At 40.2% G+C, this 23,660-nt stretch overlaps 1 protein-coding gene across 23 annotated transcripts in view; it reads left to right on the forward strand.

The window, feature by feature from the left end:
* LOC106880702 (septin-5) overlaps positions 1–23,660 on the forward strand; it is a 129,408-nt gene that overhangs the window by 73,000 nt on the left and 32,748 nt on the right. For 17 of the 23 annotated variants that reach the window (XM_089342935.1, XM_089342927.1, XM_089342922.1 and 14 more), the window contains one exon: positions 20,885–20,978. In XM_089342935.1, coding sequence (XP_089199061.1) covers positions 20,885–20,978 — 94 coding nt within the window. Of the gene's footprint in view, positions 1–4,252; positions 4,788–20,884; positions 20,979–23,660 lie in introns of those variants that run through there. The other 6 variants (XR_016238555.1, XM_089342932.1, XM_014930775.3 and 3 more) reach the window with 5 other exon arrangements.

A 23,660-nucleotide genomic window follows, 5' to 3' on the forward strand; every position in this document is an offset into this window, starting at 1 on the left:
ATATATATATATGTATGGATGAACAGACACAAGGTCAGATTGAGGGAGAGGGGGAGAAGGGAAGAAGAGAAGGAATAAAAGGGAGTGAGTGAGGGAAGGAAGGAGGGAAATGTATATGAGTCGAGGTGGCTCAATTTTAATTTGTCTGAGATATTTAATTACAGAAAGTGCACAACGACGAAACAGGTTGTCGGTGCAATGGCTTTTATAACCACGTGATTTGAACAAACACGAAAGATGGATTCCGTTCATTAACAACAGTAAACTATTAAAAGACCAACTGTAAACAAACTTCCGTTGCTTGACCATAACCAGTTGAGCATGTCCCTTGGTGGCTGACGATATGTGCATCTCTGATCATGAGCAGGAGTAGTGAGGGGACATCATAGTCATGTGTTGAGAGGAATTCTTTGGGTTTTGAATAAAAGCAACAAAAGCAAAGTTTGAAGGAAGTATTAGGCATTTTTCATACTTTCTAAGGGTTAGCAAATCGGAAATAATAGTTGACCGTAACCATTTGAGCATGCCCCTTAACGGCTGACAATACGAGCATCTCTGATCATGAGCAGGAGTAGTCGGAGAGCATCATAGCCATGTGCTGAGAGGGATTCTTCGGGCTTTGAATAAATATAACAAAGCAAACTTTGTGGCCCATTATTGTCTTCCGTCTCCAGTGTCAGAGGCTCTGGAAGAAATATTTCAAGGTCGCTGCATTTCTTCATCTCAAGAAACCGTAAACAGTTTCCTGGTATGAGACACACACACACACACACACACACACACATTGGTAAAACTGAACATTGACCGCACAAATGTCACCAGACTGGGAAGAAAGCGCCAAAGTCAAGGAAACTGATATTTCTCTCTCCGCTGACTGACTTTCTGATAAGAGTGTGCGTGCGTTGGTGTGTGTGTGTGTGTGTGCGCAAGTTAATGGAAGTATAAGCTTATTTGGAAACGCATTGATGCGGCTGCACACACAGACACACGGACTGTCTCTTATACACATGCACACACCCACATGCATTTTCTCACATACACACAGCTATACACAGCCACGTACACAAGTATACACACACAAACCTATACACATACTATCTCTCTCTCTCACGCATCCACTGTTTCTCTCTGTCAGTCACATCTACACACACCTACCCAACACGCATATACACATCCATACACTGATATACACCCACACCCAATTAGGTTTCCGGAAGACGTCTGCCAGTTCATAATTACGATGGGATTGTTTTTTAAAAAGGCATCGTTTTTTGTCCTGACTCAACTGACATTTCTCTTTCTCCTTCTGCACCCCCCCCCTGTGTGTGTGTGTGTGTGTGTGTGTGCCCCATGTCACTAGAAAAGATCACGTCATATCTCTCTCTCTCTCTCTCTCTCTCTTTCTCTCTCTCTGCTGGGTTACAGACGACGTTTTGGCCTTCGTGTCATGTCGTATCACATGACGAAGCTCAATTCCGCCGGGCCAACTTGGCCCATCTCCTCGGCAAATGGATTCTTTAACTCGACTGGAACCAAACGGTGGTGTCTCTTTGCACCAGTGTTTCTTACAGGGCAGAGACAGGCATGCCCCCCTCGGGTGGGGCCGTGAGAATGAAAAAGAGATCGGACAAATTTGCCGCACATAATAAAATCAGATGATTTTTTTATATATATATCTTTAGTTCTTCTTATATTTTTATCTTTTAAACCGGAAAGGAAAGTAATGCCCATGACCCTTTGGAGGGTCTCCGAAACTGGTAGGAGGGGGAGGAAGCTGTCCTCAAAACGGAAACATGGCCCCCAACGCATGCATTAAGTTTTTATCGATGTAAGGACGCGAGCGCATTGATATTCACACGTAGACACACACACATACAATGGATGCTTGTTAAAACATTTACCATCTCTCTCTCTCTCTCTCGCTAGCTTCATCTTTCTCCTCCTCTAGCACGCCGGGCGAAATGCTTTGCGGCATTTCGCCCGTCTTCACGTTCTGAGTTCAAATTCCGCCAAGGTCGACTTTGCCTTTCATCCTTTCGGGATCGATAAAATAAGAACCAGTTGAGTAACAGGGTCGATGTAATCGATTTGTCCCCTCCCCCAAAATTTCAGGCCTTGTGCTTTTAGTAGAAAGGATTATTATTATTATTTGCATTTTGTCTGCCGGGCTAACAGAATCGTTAGCATGCCGGACGAAATGCTTAGCGGGATTTCTTCCGACTCTTTACGTTCTGAGTTCAAATTCTTCCAAAGTTGTCTCTGCCTTTCATCCTTTCGGGGTCAATAAAATAAAATACCAGTCAAGCACTGGGGGGGGGGGGGGTCGATGTTATCGACTTTCCCCTTCCCTTAACATAGCTGGCCTTGTACCATCACCTTCTCGTCACTTGCCTTCCCATAATCCCTTTCACTTCTCATCCTGCTTCCACCCAACCCTTCCTCTTGTCTCTTTCTCTATCACTCGTTATCTCCACTCCCACTCACCCTCACACACCATCCTCCTCTTCATATCTTGCTCCTCTCCCTCCCTCTTCTCTACATTATCATTAAAATCTATTTTAACATTTGCTCCTCCTCACCCCTCCAACCTGTCCCATTCCTGCTCACAAAATTCGTTTTAACCTCAAGTTATCTGCTCTTCAGACTACCACCACAACCACTACTACTACCACACCTACTTCACCAAACAGCGCACAACCACCACCACCACCAGTATAATTAGTACTCAACTACTAAAATAGCTATTACAACTACCACCACAACTGTAACTTCTACCACCTCTACCACCGTCAAACACTTACATGTAGTTACATAGGTAGATAGGTACAGGTGTGGTTATGTGGTAAGAAGCTTGGTTCCGGGTTCAGTCCCACTGCGTGGCACCATGGGCAAGTGTCTTCTACTATAGCCTCGGGCTGACCAAAGCCCTGTGAGTGGATTTGGTAGACGGAAGCTGAAGGAACCCATTATATACCTATGTGTGTGTTTATCTCCCAGCACCGCTTGACAACATCCGGTGTTGGTTTGTTGATGTCCCCATAACTTAGCAGTTCTGCCAAAGAGGCCATTAAAATAAGTACCAGGCTTGTAAACTACGTATTGGGATCGAAGTTATCGATTAATCCCTTTAACAATGACTGAAACGAGTAATAAATAAACGATTGCATATCATCTTGGTTGCGTGGTACGAAGCTTGCTTCCCAACCACATGGTTCCGGGTTCAGTCCCACTACGTGACACCTTGGACAAGTGTCATCTACCATAGGCCTCGGGTCGACCAAAGCTTGGATTTGGTAGACGGAAACTGAAAGAAGCCCATCGTATATATATATTATATACATACATGTGTGTGTGTGTGTCTCTCCACCACTGCTTGACAACCGGTGTTGGTGTGTTTACATCCCTGTAACTTAGCGGTTCGGCAAAACAGACCGATAGAATAAGTACGGAGCTTTAAAAAATAAGTTCGGGGGGGGGGGTTCAATCTGTTTGACTAAAAGCCTTCAAGGTGGTGCTCCAGCATGGCCGCAGTCAAATGACAATATATAAACCGTCCGTTTCATTTATCTATCGATATTGCTACTTGACTGTCTGTATCTCGGTTCGATACGTATCAATAATCTATATTACAACATGAGGTCATCAAGGACTACATACAGTCGTTCATGTTAACGTTTCTGGTCTGCAACAACAACAACAGCAAGCAAGCAAGGGATCTTAGCCCCTTATATGCCCTAAACAGACGATATGTCTCCTCGATCACTGATAGCCTGAAGCCAAACCACATAAACAAACCACATTGCGGGATATATATAGATTATATATATATATATATATATATATATATATATATAGTACAAGGTCTGAACTCACTGACATTGTAATACAAACAGAGAGCTTTTGTGCGTAATACGGTTCGATTGCCCTGCTAGAAATACCAGTTAACTCTACAGCGAAATCACAGTACTGTCCTATGTTAAAAGGAAAGCTGGAAGGATGCATTAATTATAGACGATAGAAAGATAGATAGGCAGACGGACAGACAAGTAGATAGATAGATAGATAGATAGATAGATAGATAGATAGATAGATAGATAGATAGATAGATAAAGAGGAGAGAGAGACACACAGTATGAGAGAGAGATAATGCGAAACAGTTACAACAAAAGGAAGCAGCGACTCCAAATACAGACACACACACATATATATACATACACACATATATATACACACACACACACACACACACACATCTATGTAAGGTTTTCCATGTCGGTAGGAGAGAGAGAGAGAGAGAGAGAGAGAGAGACAGACAGACAGACAGACAGACAGACAGACAGACAGACAGACAGACAGACAGACAAAGAGAGAGAAAAAAATCAGCAAAAACAGACAGGCAGACAGATAGGCAGAGAGACAATGAGAGAAAGCCATGGGAGATTTTCGTAAATACTTGCGCAGTAGCAACAGCGCTTACCTCACCAGCAACACTACCACCACCCTCAGTGACAACATTATCAACAACAACAACCGCCGCCACCACCACCAGAACAACTACATCACTACTACTACCACCACCACCACCACTAATGATAATAACAACAGCCCATACTACAGGATCAGTGTTAGCAGCAGTTAACTCAGGTAGGACGGGTTTACGTTTGGAGGCCATGATGGAGAGAGGCCACCACCAAATCAGGAAAGATTCGGCCAATTCGGTCACTACAAATATTTCGGCCACACGACGGCGCCGGACTCGCCGTACGTTCAGTTCACTACACGACAAGGTAGGACAACGGTTTTATAACCCCCACCTCTCTCTCTTTCTCTCTTTAGAAGAAGTATATGTCGGAAAATATCTATATCTATCTATCCTATATATTTACACATACTCTTTCATACACACAGATCGATAGATAGATATATGTAGACTGATAGATAGACAGACAGACAGACAGACAGATAGATAGGTTGACAGATATAGATAGGTAGATAGACACAGATAGACAAATATAGATAGGTAGAGAGACATAGATAGATAGATAGATAGATAGATAGATAGATAGATAGATAGATAATGGTGATGCAAGCAGGAAAAACAGAACTCAAAATATGAGTATATGTGTATTTTTTTTTATTAATATTTAGCAGAAAAGAACAGAGTGACTCAAGGGCTGAGAGTTTCGTTCGTTAGCATTTAGTATATACAAACCTATACACACATACAAAACCTACATACTCAAATACATGCATATTTTTGACAGATTGTTGCTTTGCAAGGTCTTGCTGAGAGAGCAAAATACTCATAAGTGTATGGTCTCTCTCTCTCTCTCTGATATATATGTGCGTGTTTGAAAATATGTTAAAATATTCACGTTGTATAGCATATGTATGTATGTATGTATGTATGTATAGTTAGACAGATGGAGCGACAGAGATAGATAGATAGATAGATAGATAGATAGATAGATAGATATGGTGTATATATATGCATAGATATTAAGAAACATGAGAATTCTACATCTATATACGCGCCCGCATATAAACACACATATACAATGTGTGTGTGTCGAATGCCCAGATAGATTATCATTTAAATACGTAAGTACATTTGAGCATTAAAGGAAAAGAGTACACCCACCACCCCGATTAGTTTTTTTTTTGTTCATTTTTATTCCCCGCCATCACCCTACTCCGAACCCTACAGCTGAATCAGGGGCCGCCACAAATAATGTTAAAAATCCTTTTTTTTTTTCTTTTGGTCTTTCTTTCTCTATTGTTGCTCTAGATATAAATAATTTGTTTATATTACTCGCTGCCATTTAGCGTCAAATAAATGAAATTGAACGTAACAAGAAAATAAAAATAGGTTATATTCGGTGTAGTTTAGAAGACGAGGGTATGGCCTGGGGGAAGAAAAAATCTACCAAAAAAAAAACCCCTATTTCTAATTTATTATTTCCTATTCAGCAATTATTGTGTGTCAGTGAGACAATAGAAATGGGAGGAGAGTTGAGGTTGAGTGGTGGCGGAGTACCTCAATCCTTTCGTTGTGGCTTGAATGGGCTTAGAGGGCCATCAGCTGGTCTTAATCCGTCCCTGCTGTCATCAATGGAGCGAACGAACGCACGCACACGCACAGAGTGAAAGAGAGAGAGAGAAAGAGAGTGAGAAAGAGAGAGAGAGAGAAATAAAGATAGTGAGAGAGTATACATGCACACACACACACATCATTCATAGAATATGCATTCGTATATGTATGTATGTACGAACATGGATTAAATACATACACATGCACATATATACATACAAGCATTTTTTTAACATGCACAAACAGACAAACAGGTAGATAGAGAGAGAGAGAGAGAGAGAGAGAGAGAGAGAGAGAGAGAGAGAGAGAGAGAGAGATAGATAGATGGCTATGTAGACATTCGTACTTTTATTGCGTGTATATGTGCATTTATGTATGCATGTGTATTATATAGATGCATGCACACACAGATATGTACATACACACACACGGGACAGACGGCCTGTAGCACTTTGCACAGTATGCTGGCTGAGTATACCTCAGAGTTCTACTTTTAATATGGATTCTTGAGTAGAATTAATGTGACACAGTGTGGCAGTCGGAAATACAAACTTCCAACCAATCCCGGTCACAGAATCTCCACACAGTTTCCATTTTTCTGGGGTCGATCGGGATCGAACAAGGAAGAATTCACGATTGAGAAACGAATTTGTTAACCATTCGGCCAAGCCTGCCTCATTATGTATTCATAATATGATGTATACAAAAAACACATGTGGAGAAACACATGTTTAATTTATCAGTTTTTAGGTACATACCGCACACACACACACACACTTGTGTGTGTAAGAGTATATATATATATATATATATATATATATATATATATATATACATGGCATTAGTTAAACATAAATGAATATGTGTGTATGTATGTATGTATGTATGTATGTATGTAGGCGTGAGTATATATATGTGTGTGTATATATGTTGCTGTTTCTTAATGTTCTACATTATTATCTTGTCGTTCGTGCATGCAATGCTGCCTTCTTTTGCCGCCTGTGTGTGTTTGTGTGTGTATGTGCGATGTGTGAGTATGTATGCACGATGTGTGTGTGTGTGAGCATGCACCATGTGTGTGTGTGTGAGCATGCACAACATGTGTGTGTGTGAGCATGCACGATGTGTGTGGCTGTGAGTATGCATGATGTGTGTGTGTTATGTGGCCTCTGATGGTATGTGTTCGAGTTTCCTGCTTGTAACATCTGCGTGTGTGGATGTGTGTGTGGTCGAATTGTAGATATACCGACCTGTTTAGCATTTCGATTATTTTTATACAAGAGGAGCTAGTTCTAACAGCATAATGCCTATAGTAGTAGTAGTAGTAGTAGTAGTAATGGTGGTGGTGGTATTTTCTATATTTAAATTTTCCTCAATTTATGTAGATTAGATTCAGAAATTTGTTGATGCCCCACTCCAAACAAGAGCATTCGTAATAGACGAGTCTATACAACATTATATATATATATATATATATATATATATATAAAACAAAGTCGGGAGACAAGTCAAGTCCAGGTAGATATCAATTCAGTCTCAAATTTGGTTCTGACCACACATAGTATTAATTCCAGTTAAAATACTTAATGTAGGTCCCGAGAAAATGTAATAAGGTAAGACAATGGAAACAGATACAATAATCCTTTATTTATTTATCCATATAAATAAAGGATTATCATATCCGTTTTCCATTGTCTACCTTATATATACATATAATCTGTGTGTGTGTGTGTATCCACACGCATATTCATACACACTGTTAGCAGGTATTCACAGTAGTGCTGACTGAGGATGAAGCTCGGATTTATTAATCCTGAATCAGCGTTCCAGCAAATACCGGCTAACAGAGTGGCTCTCGGTAAATACTCTGCTTTAAAGAAGAAAACTACCCATACACACCGGAAATTAAGGTCTATTAAGTTAGTAGCAGACGACATGCAATACGTTGGAATATTAGAAGATCATTTAAGGCGACGAGCTGTCAGAATCGGTAGCGCGACGAACAAAATCCTTTGCGGTATTTCGTCCGTCTTCACGTTGCGTTTAAATTCCGCCGAGGTTAGCATTCTGTTCGGACGTTCTCATTGTGGACGGCGGACCTTGCAACCTGGAGGGGGTCCAGATTCTTGTTTGGTTTCGAAACGAGCGTAGAGTGGTGGTGGTGGTAGTTGTACCATTTGTAGTAGTAGTAGTAGTAGTGGTAGTTGTTGTGACGGTAGTTGTAATATGTTGTAGTAGTAGTAGTAGTAGTAATGGTGATTGTGGTGGTGGTTGTAATATATGTTGTAGTTGTAGTGGTGGTGGTGGTGGTGGTAGTAGTTGTAGTGGTGGTGGTGGTAGTGGTAGTAGTTGTAATATAAATTGTAGTTGTGGTGGTGATGGTGATAGTTGTAATATAACTGTAGTAGTGATGGTGGTGGTTGTAATATATGTTGTGGTGGTGGTGGTGGATTCTCATCACAACAGGTTTTTTTTGACAAGGAGTACAAGTTATGTTTGTTCGTTTGTCGGGTGGCGGTGGGTGTTCAGACGGGGTGGGAGGGGTGCGTGGGAATTCACTCACCTCAATCTTTTGATGGTTTTGTAATGGTTTTTGTATAGCTTTGTGTTTATTTGTTGTTTTTGCTATAGTAGTTTGTGTGCTTGTGTGTGTGTGTATGTGTGTGTTTTGAGTATGTGTTTGTATATGTGTATGTACGTTTCTATATATATATGCTGATGTGTGTGTGTGTGTGTGTGTGTGTGTGTGTGTGTGTGTGTGTGTGTGTGGATTTGATTGTGTAAGAGTGTGTTTATATGCATGAGTGATTGTGTTTATGCCCGTGTTTGTATGTGTGTGTGTTTGGCTGTGTATGTTCGTGTTTGGATATGTATTTGTATGTATTTGATTACGTTTATAATTGATTGATATTGTGTGTGTGTGAATGTGTATATGTCAGTCTACACGTCTAGGTATATGTATGTGTATACGTGTACATTTATATAAATCTATATATATATATATAAGCGTGCACGTTTATGTCTATGCGTGTATGTTTGTGTGTGTGTGTGTATATATATATATATATATATATATATATTTGTACATATGTGTTTGTACATGTAAGAGGTGGTGTGTGGAGGGTGTTGAACCAAAGTAAAGTGTAGTGACGCCCGTAATCCCTGTTGTATTAATACTAAATAACTAAACTAAACAGCGCCGTGTCAATAGTAAAACCAGAGTCGGGGCTGGACGTGTAAACAGCATTGAACGAGGCACAACTATAGCTTGGCCGGCCAGATCTGTCTAAATAATTAAACAGTGTCGTGTCAATAGTAAAGACCGAGTTAAGAGCTGAACGTGTAAACAGCATTGAATGAGGCCAGATCTATCGTAAAATCAATGACATTGCTTACCTTATGGTGTAGGCATTGGCTACTCCCACCTCTGATGGTTTACACATAACGAAACACACATACTCACGTATTATTATATACACACAAAAATTATTGCACGTGCTTAAGTACACACATGCGCATTATTATTTTTATTATCAAGTGAGGAAGCAGCGCATACCATCAAAGTGACACTGCGGAATTTGAACTCGGAACGTAAAAACAGACGAAATACCGCTAAGCATTTCGCCCGGCGTGCTAACGTTTCTGCCAGCTCACTGCCTTGACTATTGGAATGTTATTACTGCTATTGTGGTGAGCTGGCAGAATCATTAAAGCGTTGGGGGAAATGCTTCGCAGCGTTACTTCTGAGTTCATATCTGACCGTGGTCAACTTTGCCTTTCATCGTTTCGGGGTCAATGAACTCGACTAACCCCCTTCCCTAAAAATTGCTGCACTTGTTGCGTTTCATTCATTTGAAAGTTTATATGAGACTGAGGGAAACGCGATTAGTTTTTGTCAGGGTCATTATTCGAAGAAACGTATTCTACTCTACTTCATGGATTGAGTACTTCGCCTTAAATTCTAATTCCTCAAGACTTTTTAAACGAGAATATGCAACCGTATGTATGGGAGGGGAGGGCTTTTGCCAAATTAAAATGTGTCGTTTTGATGGGGGAGGGGTTTGAAGGGTTTGGGGATCTGTTAAGAAAGGTCAAAGGCTAGACGTACCCGGAGATTATAAACGATGATGATTGCTTCGCATGAAATTGAGTCATGCCAGACCCTTATTCAATTACTCACGCGCAAACAGAAGATATGAGGACCTTTGTTTCAGGATGAAAATATACACATAAAACCCACACTCCACACAAATGCAAGGGATAGGTAATTGGTTGGGGTCTTAATGTTAGGGAACACACGCACACACACGTATTACACGTATGCAAACATGTCTTCGATTGTTTGCAGAACTTCCGTGAAATTTTAGCAGCATAAACATTCAAGATAAACAATATATACACACACACACACACACACATATATATATATACTTATATGATGTATACATTAACTCTTGCAATATATATACACACTTCCCTAAGTTGAGTACATTTAGACACGTAGCCCGTATTATGTGTGTATACATCTCACGCAGACGTTTATACACATACGCAACATGTACATGTACGTGTATACACTCCCACATACAAGTCTACGCATACACACACATACACACATACATACATAGATACACACGTATGTATATGGGTAGCTATGTTTGTGCGCATGTACATGAGCATATATATGTATATATACACACCTACATGAGCATATATATACATACATAGGCGTATATATAGACACATACATGGGCATATAATACATACACATACATACACATACACACGTTATTATACATGAACATATATACATATACATACACGATTATACATGGATGTGTATGTATGTAAATATATACACATATATATACACACACACTATTACACATGGGCACATATATACATACATACATACATACTGTTATTACAACACGAACCTCTCTCTCTCACACACACACATACACAAACGCGCGTGTGCACGTTTCCGCACCTCTACCTCCCCTACACACCCACCCTACACAAAGAGACATGTTTACTAAAACGTGGAAATCCTTAGGAGTCTAGCGAGGTTTGCACTGCACCATTTTCTAAACATTTTGGTCTTGCTGTTACTGTTGTCGCCGGTGGCGGCGGCGGTCGTCGTCGTGGCGGCGAAGCTGTTGTTTTCGTTGTTAGCAAATCTCGGTGACGTATAAATATTTATGTCTACCTTACCAGATTATATCATCATTCTCGAGCACTCAGACACGGCGGTCATTTTCGAGATTCACAGCCCTTCTACCTCTTCATGTTCTACCACCACCACCACCATCAGCAGCACCATCGTTATCAGTGCCAGTGCCAACAAACTGCAGCAACAATCTACATTTGTGGTTCTGAACGTACTTTTGGCTTTCATGTACAAACCTTTACATACGAGTGCACCCCGGCGGAATTTGAACTCAGAAAATACCGCAAAGCATTTTGCCCTGATAGCCCACCGCCTTAATAATAATCCTTTCTACTAAAGGCACAAGACCTGAAATTTTTGTGGGAAGGGACTAGTCGATTATATCGACCCCAGCTAAGCATTTCTCCCGGGCGTGCTAACGATTCCGCCAGCTCGACGCCTTAATAATAATTGGTGGCTGTTGTTTGCGATCATATAATAAGGAGCTTATTGTATACGGCGCTCAAATACACTCGTACGTAAAGGTTTAAAGAGAGGAGAGAAAGCGACAAGAAGTGAAATGAAGACGGTGAATGAAAGCCAGAAGTACGTGAATCGTACACAGAGCAAAGACATAAGAGACAGAAACGTGAGCATTAAAAGACTCTTAAAAAGAGGAGAGTGCATAGGCAGGTCATGGGTAATGTTGGCGAATTTCAGGAAGCGTGGAATTGAAGATTTGTGAAAGTAAGGGCTGGAGTGGGCATCATAAAATGATCTTCTCGACCATAAAATGATCTTCTCGACCATAATGTCATCCAAGAAGTCACGCTTCATTGAATGGGATTTATTGTCTCGCATGAAGAATATATCACTTTGTAATAAATATTTCTAAAGAAAAATTCGTGACGTCTTTCTTAACAATTAGGGGTGGGTGTTAATATATTAGGGGATAGTATGGAGAGAGGGTTGAGGGGTATGGAGGGGAGAAGGGAAGGAGAAAAGGAGAAAGGGTAAAGAAAATACGGAAAGAAAAAGAAAGAGAGAAAGAAAAAAACTGTTCGTAATGAATTATTTATTGTGTTTTTTTTTATATTGTGAATATGAGACAAAACAAATATTTATTGAGTTTTTTTTTATATACGGTGAATATGGGACAAATATTTTGAGAGGATTTTTCGTGGAGAAGAGGTCAGATTAATCGACTGAAGAGAAACTAATCTCAATTTATAAAAAACATCATTTTGAATTTGGTAATAAAGGAGAAATCGATATTGTTAAGTAGAAAAGATTATGGTCGATCGATAAATCATCTGTCGGTCATTACCTTTCCTCTTCTACCTATTATAGCTTTAATAATCAGTTGTGGGCCCCATGGTCGGACTGAGTAACAACCAACCCTAGCTGTCGGCGAGGATTAATTGAAGAGTTTATACGGGGTGGGTGGGTAAAAGTAGGTGTACAGTTACTTAGAAAAGAACATAGAATCATAGAATTCTTATCCTAAAACAAAAAGAAAAAAACAGAAATGAAAAGAACTTTTCTATTGGGTCATCCCATAAATAATGCGGTTTTTTATACTTCTTTCATTTTCAAAATTAAGATAAACAAAGTTCTTTTTAAATCTAAAATATACTCTCCCTCATTTTCTACAATGCTCTTCCATCTATCTGGTAGACTTGCAAGGCCCCTCTTTCAAAATTCACTTGTCCATGACAAAAAATATTCCCCCAGTACTGTCCTGACCTCATCTGCAGAATTCATATTTTTCCCGTCCAAATGATTTTGAAGACTGTGGAATAAATGATAATCAGATGGGGCAATGTCCGGCGAATATGATGGGTGGGGCATCGACTCTCATTCAAACTGTTCCAGCCTTTGGAATGTCATCCTCGTTGTATGTGGCTGAGGATTATCCTGATGGAAGACCACCTTTCGTCTTGAAACCAAAGATTGTCGTCTTTCTTCTAGCGCTGACTTGAATGACCAAATCCAAGCTTCTCTGCTAGTTCCTCAACAGTTACGATGAAATTTTGTTCCACCAAGGTTTGCAGGACGTCCACGTCGACTTTACCCAAAGCCAGGAAATTTTCAGCAACCCCACGTGTGTGTGTGGGGGGGGGGATGTATATATATATATATATATATATATATATATAGCACGAAATTTTGTCAGTGAACGAGTCGCAGTCTCAAAGCGACGAAAATATTTTGGCAAATTAAATTTAAATGTTGAAGTGAATCTAACGGGGTTTTTATTTTTGTGTTTCTTAAATGGCTTATATATATATATATATATATATATATATATATACACATGCTGGCAGTGTGTCTAACGTTCACACTTTATTTCCAGTCACAAACCGGAAATAGAAACATTACTGGAAGAGAAAAATATATAACCAGAAAAAAAGGAAAAAAAAAAAAAAAGATGGCTATTTTGTTTTCTTTTTCGTTTTTTTCATCTTTGATATAACTTTCTTCTTTGTTTTCATTTATAATTTACAATGTTTCCTGTTTAAACCTCGAAGTGGCTGACTATTTGCGTGAAAGTATAATCTAGAAGTGAATAGGAAAATAGAAATAGCATTTTCCATTTATTTCATCGTCAATACATTCTATGATATCTATACAATGTTCTGATGTTTAAAATATTTCCTAGTTTTTCATGGAGCGTATGGATTTATCGTGGAAGTGGGCAGCAGGAAAATTTTGATTGATTTCTTTTTCATTATTTTTGCCTTGCATTCCGTGACGTATCATATGGATTCATTGTTGTAAGAGAAATTCGCCAACGTTTCTATTCATCTCTTTCTTTCTTTCTAGCTGTTTATATTCAACCACATGGTTCCGGGTTCGGTCCTTGGGCAAGTGTCTTCTACTATAGCTTCGGGCCGACCAAAGCCTTGTGAGTGGATTTGGTAGATGGAAACTGAGAGAAGCCAGCCGTGTGTGTGTGTGTGTGTGTGTGTGTGTGTGTGTGTGTGTGTGTGTGTGTAGCTGATGATGGTGTTAAGAGAGTCATTCATACTCCCTTTCCCCGGGGAAGAGATATATTAATAATTTCTAACTTTTTACTCGTCTCTTGACTATATTTGTACAGTTTTTTCTTTCAAATAATTCGCCTTCCTCATCAACAACCAACAACTAGCATCAACAGCTGTTTGCTACAAAAAGCAACAACAACAAGAACAATCCTATTTTCCCACTCGGCTTTACAGCCCTTCTTCTCTACCCCTCCTCATACCGCTACAACACGCCCGGCCCACTACCTACAGCTAAATTTGAGGCCCTGTGTCACCTATATATTACAAATCCTTGTCATTGTCAATCTGTCCCCACACCACCCCATTGTGCCTGTGTTAGAAACGTCTGTTCGTACTTTATCCCTTTGTACTGTCTTATTTTTTCGAGCCCTTGTGGGTAATAATGACATCATGACCACCACCACCACCACCACCATCATCATAATTAGCGAGCTGGCAGAATCGCTAAGCATGCCGAGCAAAATACCTTCCGGTATTTCGCCCATCTTTCCGTTTTGTGTTCAAATTCCGCCGAGGCCGACCTTTCATCCTCAACGGATCGATAAAATAAGTACCATTGGGGCACCAATGATCGACTTTTTCCCCTCCCCTCAAAATTGCTGGCCTTGTGCCAAAGAAAAGTCAGAATTATTTCCATACATGTTATGACATTCAGATTTTATCGCTTTTTTGTCTTTTTACAACACTTTCTCACGCGCACATGTCTATACTTTTGATGTTGGCTTCTCTCTTTCTTTCTCTCTCTCTCTCGTGTGTGTGTGTGTGTGCATGTGTGTTTAAATCTGCTTCTCTTTTAGAAATTAATTTGAAGTAGTCGTAAAAGGACCGCACCCAGCGTCACACACACACACACACACACACACACATGCAACAAAGACGTGTGTGGTTTGGAAACCTTTGTCTTTGTGTGTGCGCGTATGGATGAGTGTGTCTGCGCATACATATATGTGCATATGCGTATGCGCGCGCGTATACATGTCTGCGTGCACGTATACGTGTGTGCGCGGGTGCGTATACATGTGTGTACGTATACGTGTGTGTGGTGCGCGTATGTGTGTGCGTGCGTGTATACATGTGTGTGTACATATATGTATATGCGTGTGCGTGCGTGTATATGCGTGTGTGTGCATGCATGTGTGTGTGTGTGCGGGCGTATGCGTGAGTGTGCTTGTGCATGTGTGTGTTAGTATGTGTATGCGTGTTTGTGTGAGTGCGTGCATGTATGTATGCATGCACGTATGTGTGTATGTGCAGCATGTGTAATATTTGTATGATGCATCTATATACGTGAATGCATGCGCATATTTTCGGCAGCCCAACATCCGTTTCAGCAATAAACGAAAATTTACTACCCCCCCCCCCCCAACAAATTCCAAATGTTTTGAATTCGGTTATATTTAATGTGGGTGAGGAGGAAGGAGAGAAGGAGACCAACATATGGAAACTCCTATCTATTATCTCGCCTCACTCCAAAATCACGGTGCCTTCATCCAAATGTTGTACTTCCACGAATAACGAAGTCTTTCTATGATCGTAGCGTTTCCCCCCCCCCCTTTGAACTGCCAGACTTTGGAACTCTCTTCCACTCCATTGTTTTCCTCCTTCTTATGACTTGAACTCTTTCAAGTCTTAAAGTAAATTCATTCCTTTCGTCATAATTTCTCCCTCTCCATCGCCCCTTACACTAAATGGCTTCTCCCTTTGTTTCGGACTTTCTTATATAACACTGAATACTCACCGTCGAAACCGATGGAGGTCCACTGCCGCATACATTTCTTTCTATCTCTGCCTCCCCCCTCTTTATCTTTGTATGTCTCTCCGCCGCCGCCTCTCTCCCCCTCACTCACTGTCTATCCTCCTTTTTAGTTTTTTTATATATTTTTACACTTATTAGATAATGTAGGCCTTTAAAAGAAAAGACAATGAGAGTGTAATTGAAGGGAGATTTAGTTATTTCTAGCAGGTCGAGCAACCGCTTAGAACAGGGATGGCCAACTTGAGGTCCACGAGCCGCATGCGGCCCGCTCGATACTTTCCTGAAATGGGTTTATTTAAACAAAATTTTAAAAATTTCATCGAAAATTAAAGATTGTAATGAAAAGTTAAAAAAGAAAGCTACTATTGTTTTTGCAACGATAATATTTCATGTTGAATCAACGTGGATTCATTCATTATTGTAATAATAAGCATGAGAAAGCGAAATGCTTTCAATTCTGTCAGTATACAGGCGGCCCTCTGTGATTAGAGTGGCCCGCAATGTAATTCGAGTTGGCCAGGCCAGGCCTGGCTTAGAATATTGCTCGGTTCGTGGAGTAACTGGTGCCTGCTTGTGAAGAGAAAGGAAACACGAGAGCGAGCTAAGAGGGAAGATAAGGTTGGAGGGGGAGGATGTATTGCATTTAGTTATGTTGGCTGGTTGGATACGGGTGGAAAAATGACGGAACACAAGCGTAGGAAGAAGGATATCCGGCCATTAGGCCTTATGCTATAACACAGGTTTCTCTCGGCTGTGAGAACTGGCGAGAGTGAAATAATACAGGGGTAGTGGGAAGAGATTGGAAAGTGAGTTAGTGTGTGAGAGAGAGAGAGAAAGAGAGAGAGAGCGCTTCAAACGCCTGCAGTTTTATATATGTGCGTATGTGTGTGTGCATATGTGTGTGTCTATCCTGGTGGAATCGTTATTGCTAGGAGGATCCCATTGTTTTAATGGCAGCAACACTGTATGAGCACCTCCCTCTTCTCACCCCGCCACTACTGCCAGCTTCGTTTGGAAGAAGGTGGCGGTGACAGCAGCGGGGGGGGGGGATGTGGTTATTTTTATTATATGCTATAATTCTGTCTCTCTAACGCATGCATTTAATAGATATAGAACGCATACACACACACACATACATATATACAGATACACATACACCCACACACACATACACAGCCACACACATTATACATACGTATATATATTTATATATTGCAAGAGAATTTATTCAACTGCAGTCTGACCCTCCTTATACACTTCCGCAATTAAACACCCGTTATACACCCGATCCGTTCGCATGCATATATAATACACTTTGCATTGCGTTCGGCATCATACAGACATCGACATGCATGCACACGTACACCCCCACACACACACTCACTTGCAAGTGTTGATGTGCATATAGATACGGCTGAAGCAAACGTGCATTGCAGACTCAATTTGAAAGGAATGTGTGCACGCATGCATGCGTGTTCGTGTGCGCTTTGTGGCCGAATTGTTAACAAGTTCGATTCGCAAACGCCGAGGTCCGAGGTCCAATCCCTTCGGGGAAAATGTCATTTTCAATAGCAAAGAAGTGGCCTGGAGAGACACCTGCACTGTGCTGCAGTGGTGACGTCTACATACATGAATATGAACTCATACGCATCCGCGAAGACCTATCTGTTGCTAAACATATCCCGATATAACCACAGATATACACCGACAAGTTTGTAACGCACACACATATCCGTATGTTTCTGCGAAATGGCAATGAATTCACTATAAAATTCAATCAAGTGAAATGAATAGAAAAATTGAATGAAATTTCAAATATGTATAATATATATGTAATATAATAGAAGACGCCAATATAATATATTTAATAAATAGCATATGATGCTGTGAAGTTTAAATATCATATAGAATAGGCTGTGATAAAAGGAATGTAAAATAAACAAAGGGAAATATTGTATTGAAACAAGGAAAAACAATGGAGATACAAGAAAGGAAATAATAAGGCGTGTAAGAAGATGTAATAAAATAGAATAGAAATAATTTGAATGAAATATCTAATACAATATATATATATATATATATATATATATGTGTGTGTGTATATATATATAACACATAACATGCATTATACGCTATAAAAATGAACATAGAATTTAATAGAAGCAATGAAAATAATGAAAGGAAGTTTTAAAAAATCTAAAGTAAAAATAATGCAAATATGAAAGAATTATTCTAAAAATTTATATTAGTGAAAAATGATGTTATAATGAAGCCGGAGGTGTTTAATAGCAAACTTTGTGTGTGTGTGTGCGAGAGAGAGAAAGAGATTTTGCAAAATATTTGTATAAAATATTGGTAAAATCTTGTTTTGTTTTTTTGGTGGCAATTTGAAAGTTTCCAGAGATAGCAATCATCATTTCGCCACTTGGAAACCTGTTCGGATTTTTGCTGCTGTTTAGTAGTATATAGTCTTTTTGTTAGAATGGTACTTATTTTTCTGCTGAGCAGAGTTAACATCCACTGGACCCGCTGATGTACGGAGTAGCAGTTTCAGCGGATTTTGAACTCAGAACGTAAAGAAAAACGAAATACCGCTAAGCACTTGGCCCGGCGTGCTAACGCTTCTGCCAGCTCGCCGCCTTCGATAGATTTAAATAATAAAAGCAGAAAGCAGGTATGGTATTCAAGGCTTTAAAGGACGTACACGTGTTTCATGAAAACGCCGTAAAAATTACATAACAGTTGTAGAAACATTACGCCATCTAACAACTCACCTTATCAGTGTCCCGCTGATGAAATAAATTGCAAGACTTGTAAATGTTTCTACAACTATTATGCAATCATTACGGCATTTTTGTTAAAACGCTCGTATGTCCTTTAAAGCACTGTACACAATACCTGATTTCTGCTTTATTCTTTCTATTATTTGGCTCGTATTCCGCAAAGTAGTTTATCCCGAGGTTGATGCCCCATGTCGTAGATACTGGAGTTGAGTGTGGCACCTACTGAGCCCAACCTTTGGTTACGTGTTGTGCCACGCTTTACAGTATCCTGTTTACACACGCGCATACATTTAGTTTATATCCTGAGTCAAATAGGTTCAATGATCAAATCTGTGATTGGCCAATTATTTTGTTAGTGAATCGATCTGTCTACCTCATTACCTTTCATACGCCTAACACATCCGATACTCTTTCACTTCAGTTTTCAATCGATTAAACGACCTTGTTGTTTTGATTAAGCTTCGATCTTCGTCAAGCAAACTTGTAATCAATAATTAGCAAACGCGTTCAACAGAAAAGATCTATTCTCAACTAATTAAATACCTTTACTTCACTTCCGCCAACAACTGACTCCCACATACGAATCTCCGTATTTTTCCACATAATTTTGCAAAACACAAATTTCTGAAAAGAGTCAAAAATGAAGAAATTGGAGGTGGGGGAGGGGATTGAAATTTTGAAATGCCGATTTTTGCCAATGTTTTTTTTTTCCAGATTCGTAATCTCCGTACCCGAAAACGAGGGTTTGTGTAAAAAAACATTAAAAAATAATAATAATAATAATAATGTGGGGTTGGGGATACAAATAGAAGTCTTTCCCTGTGTATTATTAATTATCGGGAAACGACAGACAGGTTTTTGAATCAAGAATAGTTTAAAAGTACACAAAATGTTCGTCACCTTTTCTAACTAGAAAACAGTCGTTGGTTGTTTAAGAGCGAGACGTATTGATAATGTGATACGAAAAATTGTCTCTCTGTGCTGGGATATGTCACAAAGAGTCTACAAAGAAGAGGGGGAAGTATACAAAAGGTAGAGCGTGTGTAGGGTGTCTCATCGTTATGACAAGTTTTCAACAAGTAACTAGATCTGGAACAGGCACATATATTTTAAGTGGAAGCGTATAAAGACATGATTGTAAAATAGAAACGAAGTATATCCAACGTTCTCAGCGTTGGCTATTAAATCACATAACTTGATTGACGTAACCAATTTCGATATGCACATAGATTGCTACGATTTCAAAGGTTAAAACTTTGAAATCGGGGCAACCTTTCTACCACACCCTGTATAAGGAGATGGGGGGGGGGGGGTCATATACACGTAGGAATTATTAGCAATTTGTTTGGAAAGGTGAAGATAATTTACTTCACAACTGTGTTTTAATTTTAACAGTGGAACTTAAAATTGTGTAAATAATAGTTTGTAGAAGATTAAGTTAAAAAAACATTGGCTGAAGAAAGTCGCAGTCTGCTCAGCCTTTGACTTTTTTCATCCAAAGACGTTTTCTTCTCTCGAGACTTGTGTTTCCAGCATGTCTAAAAGACAAGTGATTCCCTATAAACTTGATAGATAGATAGGACAGGTAATTTTTTACCATTACACCCGTCTCACTTCGAATGTGGAATTTAGTTTTGCTGGGGGGGTTGGGGGAGAGGGGGGGGTTAAAGTGTTTTAAACGAATCAAAATCGTCGGAAGTCCCTCATTTCACGCCTTCAAAATGAAACGGGTGGAATAGTAAAAACAAAAAAATCCGTCTTATTTGACAATGTAAAAATGCACTTTTCCTACACGCTTTAATGCGTTGCACACATTTTTTTTTTCTGAATATGCAAGGTTGAAATCGGGGTACATCTAATATATGTCTTTCATGCCAAAGAATATGGTATCTAAGGACCCAATACTAACATATATGTTGGGAGAGTAAGCCTTAAATGTTAAGACTACCCAACGCAAACTAATTGTCTTCATTCTCGTTTACAATACAAACGTTAATTCTATTTCCTTCTTATTCACAATACAAACGTTAATTTTGCTTATTTCTTGTTCTGTTTTAGGATGAAGAAGAATACATTGGGTTTGCTACCCTACCTGAACAGGTCCACAGGAAAGCAGTTAAACGTGGATTTGATTTTACCCTCATGGTACTTGGTAAGTCACCGGTTTCTTTTCCTCAGACGTTCTCCACGTGACGGTGGCGTTGGTGGGAGGATAAGAGTGAGAATTGCGGTGGTGGAGGGACGTAGTGGGAATGGTGAGAGTTATAATAGGAGATGTAGTGGGAATGGTGAGAGTTAGGGTATGGCTGATGGTAATGGTTGCAATGATTGTGGTGGTGGTGAGAGTTCTGGTTATGATGGTGGTAGCAATAACAGTGATAGTTGCAGTGATGCATCAAAATGAAATAATCTCAAAGGTGGCCAGCCAAACCTACCTGTAAGGCAGGGTTCAATCCACCACTGCCCCCAACCCCACCAAGGGGTTCTCTGTGGTCACTGAGCAATTAATAGCTCTTAGTCTTTTTTTTTTGTCATAGTTTGTTTAATTAATGTTTACATAAGCACTGTCAGTGATGGAAATACAAGTGGGGTACACAAGGATATATCAGACAGGCCCAGGCAGGGTTGTGTGGCCAAGAAGTTAGCTTGCCAACCATGTGGTTGTGGGTTCAGTCCCATTACGCAACACCTTGGTCACGTGTCTTCTTGTGAGTGATTTGGAAAATGGAAACTGAAAGAAGCCTGTCATGTGTATTCTTTTCTTTTTTTTTTACTTGTTTCAGTCATTTGACTGTGGCCATGCTGGAGCACTGCCTTTAGTCGAACAAGTTACCCCACCCCAGGACTTATTCTTTGTAAGCCTAGTACTTATTCTATCAGTCGCTTTTGCCAAACCACTAAGTTACAGGGACGTAAACACACCAACATCGGTTGTCAGGCAATGGTAGGAGGACAAACATGGACACAAATACAAACATACATATATGACGGGCTTCTTTCAGTTTCTGTCTCCCAAATCCATTCACAAGGCTTTGGTCAGCCCCGGATAAATGGACAGAAATCGAAACTGGACTATTCCGGAAAAGGTACTGATTTCTGGTCTGTAAGGTGCCAACTGAACCAGTTGCTGTTCCCAGCCGAAGCTTCTGGTTCCAATCATTTATTGATCTTCTATCAAAATAGAAATAATGTTGATATAGTGAATTAAAAAGGTCAGGAGTTTATTGACAATGTGAAGTTACTGGATCAATTCCAGCTGGCTGCTGCAATTTCCCTGTATTTCCTCCTGGGTTGTCTAATCGGTGGGGGTGGGGGTTGTTTTGTTTTGTTTGAGAGGAAGACGGAAATATGTAAGGGCTGTCAAAATATTCTGGTAGGGTGGGGACAAATAATGTAAGGTTCCTCGGTCCAGCATTGATTCCATCTCTCTCACCCTCTCTCCCCTTCTTTCACTCTCTCTCTCTCTCTCTTTCTTTCTCCCTCTCACATCACACATCAACATTCTTTTACGCCTACACATCACCCTTCCTTTCTTTCTCAAGCACACACACACACACACACACATTACACATTTAGTTCATCGCACACACACACACACACACGAGTACAACTCACGTCACGTGCATCATCGCATACACATGCTTTATCACGTATTCACACACACACACCTTTCCTCTCTCACACACACATACTCTTTCTCTCGCTCCCTCTCTCTCATACACACATGCTTACTCTTCTCTCCTGCCTTTCACACCTCTGTTAATACATATACATCACCGCCACCACCGCCACCACCATCACAATCATCATCATCATCATCACCATCATTTACAGCATCATCACACCTCTTCCCTTTCACATGAACCTGTTTGTTTTATATTTTTTTATTCAGTTTTCTTCCTCCCCTTTTCCCCTCCCTCCCTCTCCTCTATGATCACTCAACCACCACCACCATCCCTGTAACCCCCACCCCACCCCACTCCACCCTCCTCTACATGTCGTCATGGGTTACACTAGTTTGAACTCCTAGAAGCAGGTGTTTCCACACTTACCTAAACCACATTCCTCCCCCCCCTCTCACACGCCCCCACACGGATTCTATTTCAGGGGACACGGATGTGCCCTTAAGTTGTACAGCTTTAATGGTTGAGAAACACTGTTAGAGCAATGTGAAATAAAGTGTTTTGCTCAAGAAAACCAGTCCAGTAATTGAACCCGTAATCTGGTCATCATGAATGCAACACCTTAACTACAAGGCCACATGCCAAGATATTGACTCACGGAAAACCCCTATTTCTTCTTCTCTACTCCTTCAACCCTTTGAAATTTCATTTCCTGCCCCGCATTTTTATTTTATTTTATTTTTGTTACCCCCTGCAGATGTCAACTTCCAGATGTTACTAACCAAACATCTGGTGGGCTGGCAGGGAGGGGGGCAGTTATGAATTCTTCCACATCCTGAGATGATGACCTCTCAAAACCATAGTGGGGGTTTTCCTTTTTTCCCATTTCCTGCTACTGACCAACTAACAACATCAGATCAGATGCCTTGGCAGTATTTGATTTTCCTGGCTCTTTGTGTTCCAAGTTCAAATCCCACCATGGCCTACATGAAGTGGTAACCTTAATCCATTGCCAGGTTTTACATCACCACCACCACCTGGTACCTCAAATACCTTCAGTAGACCCCCACTCTGTTGCAAGGAGTCTAGGACATTAACCCCCACCTCCTCCCATGGACAATAACCCTCCAAGCACAAAAACACAAAACATATTCGCAATCTCACACACATACAAGCACACACACACATACATACACATAATCACACACACA

This window comes from Octopus bimaculoides, chromosome 26 (genome assembly GCF_046866305.1).
Source record: "Octopus bimaculoides isolate indiv1 chromosome 26, ASM4686630v1, whole genome shotgun sequence".
In the NCBI taxonomy this organism is placed as follows: domain Eukaryota; kingdom Metazoa; phylum Mollusca; class Cephalopoda; order Octopoda; family Octopodidae; genus Octopus; species Octopus bimaculoides.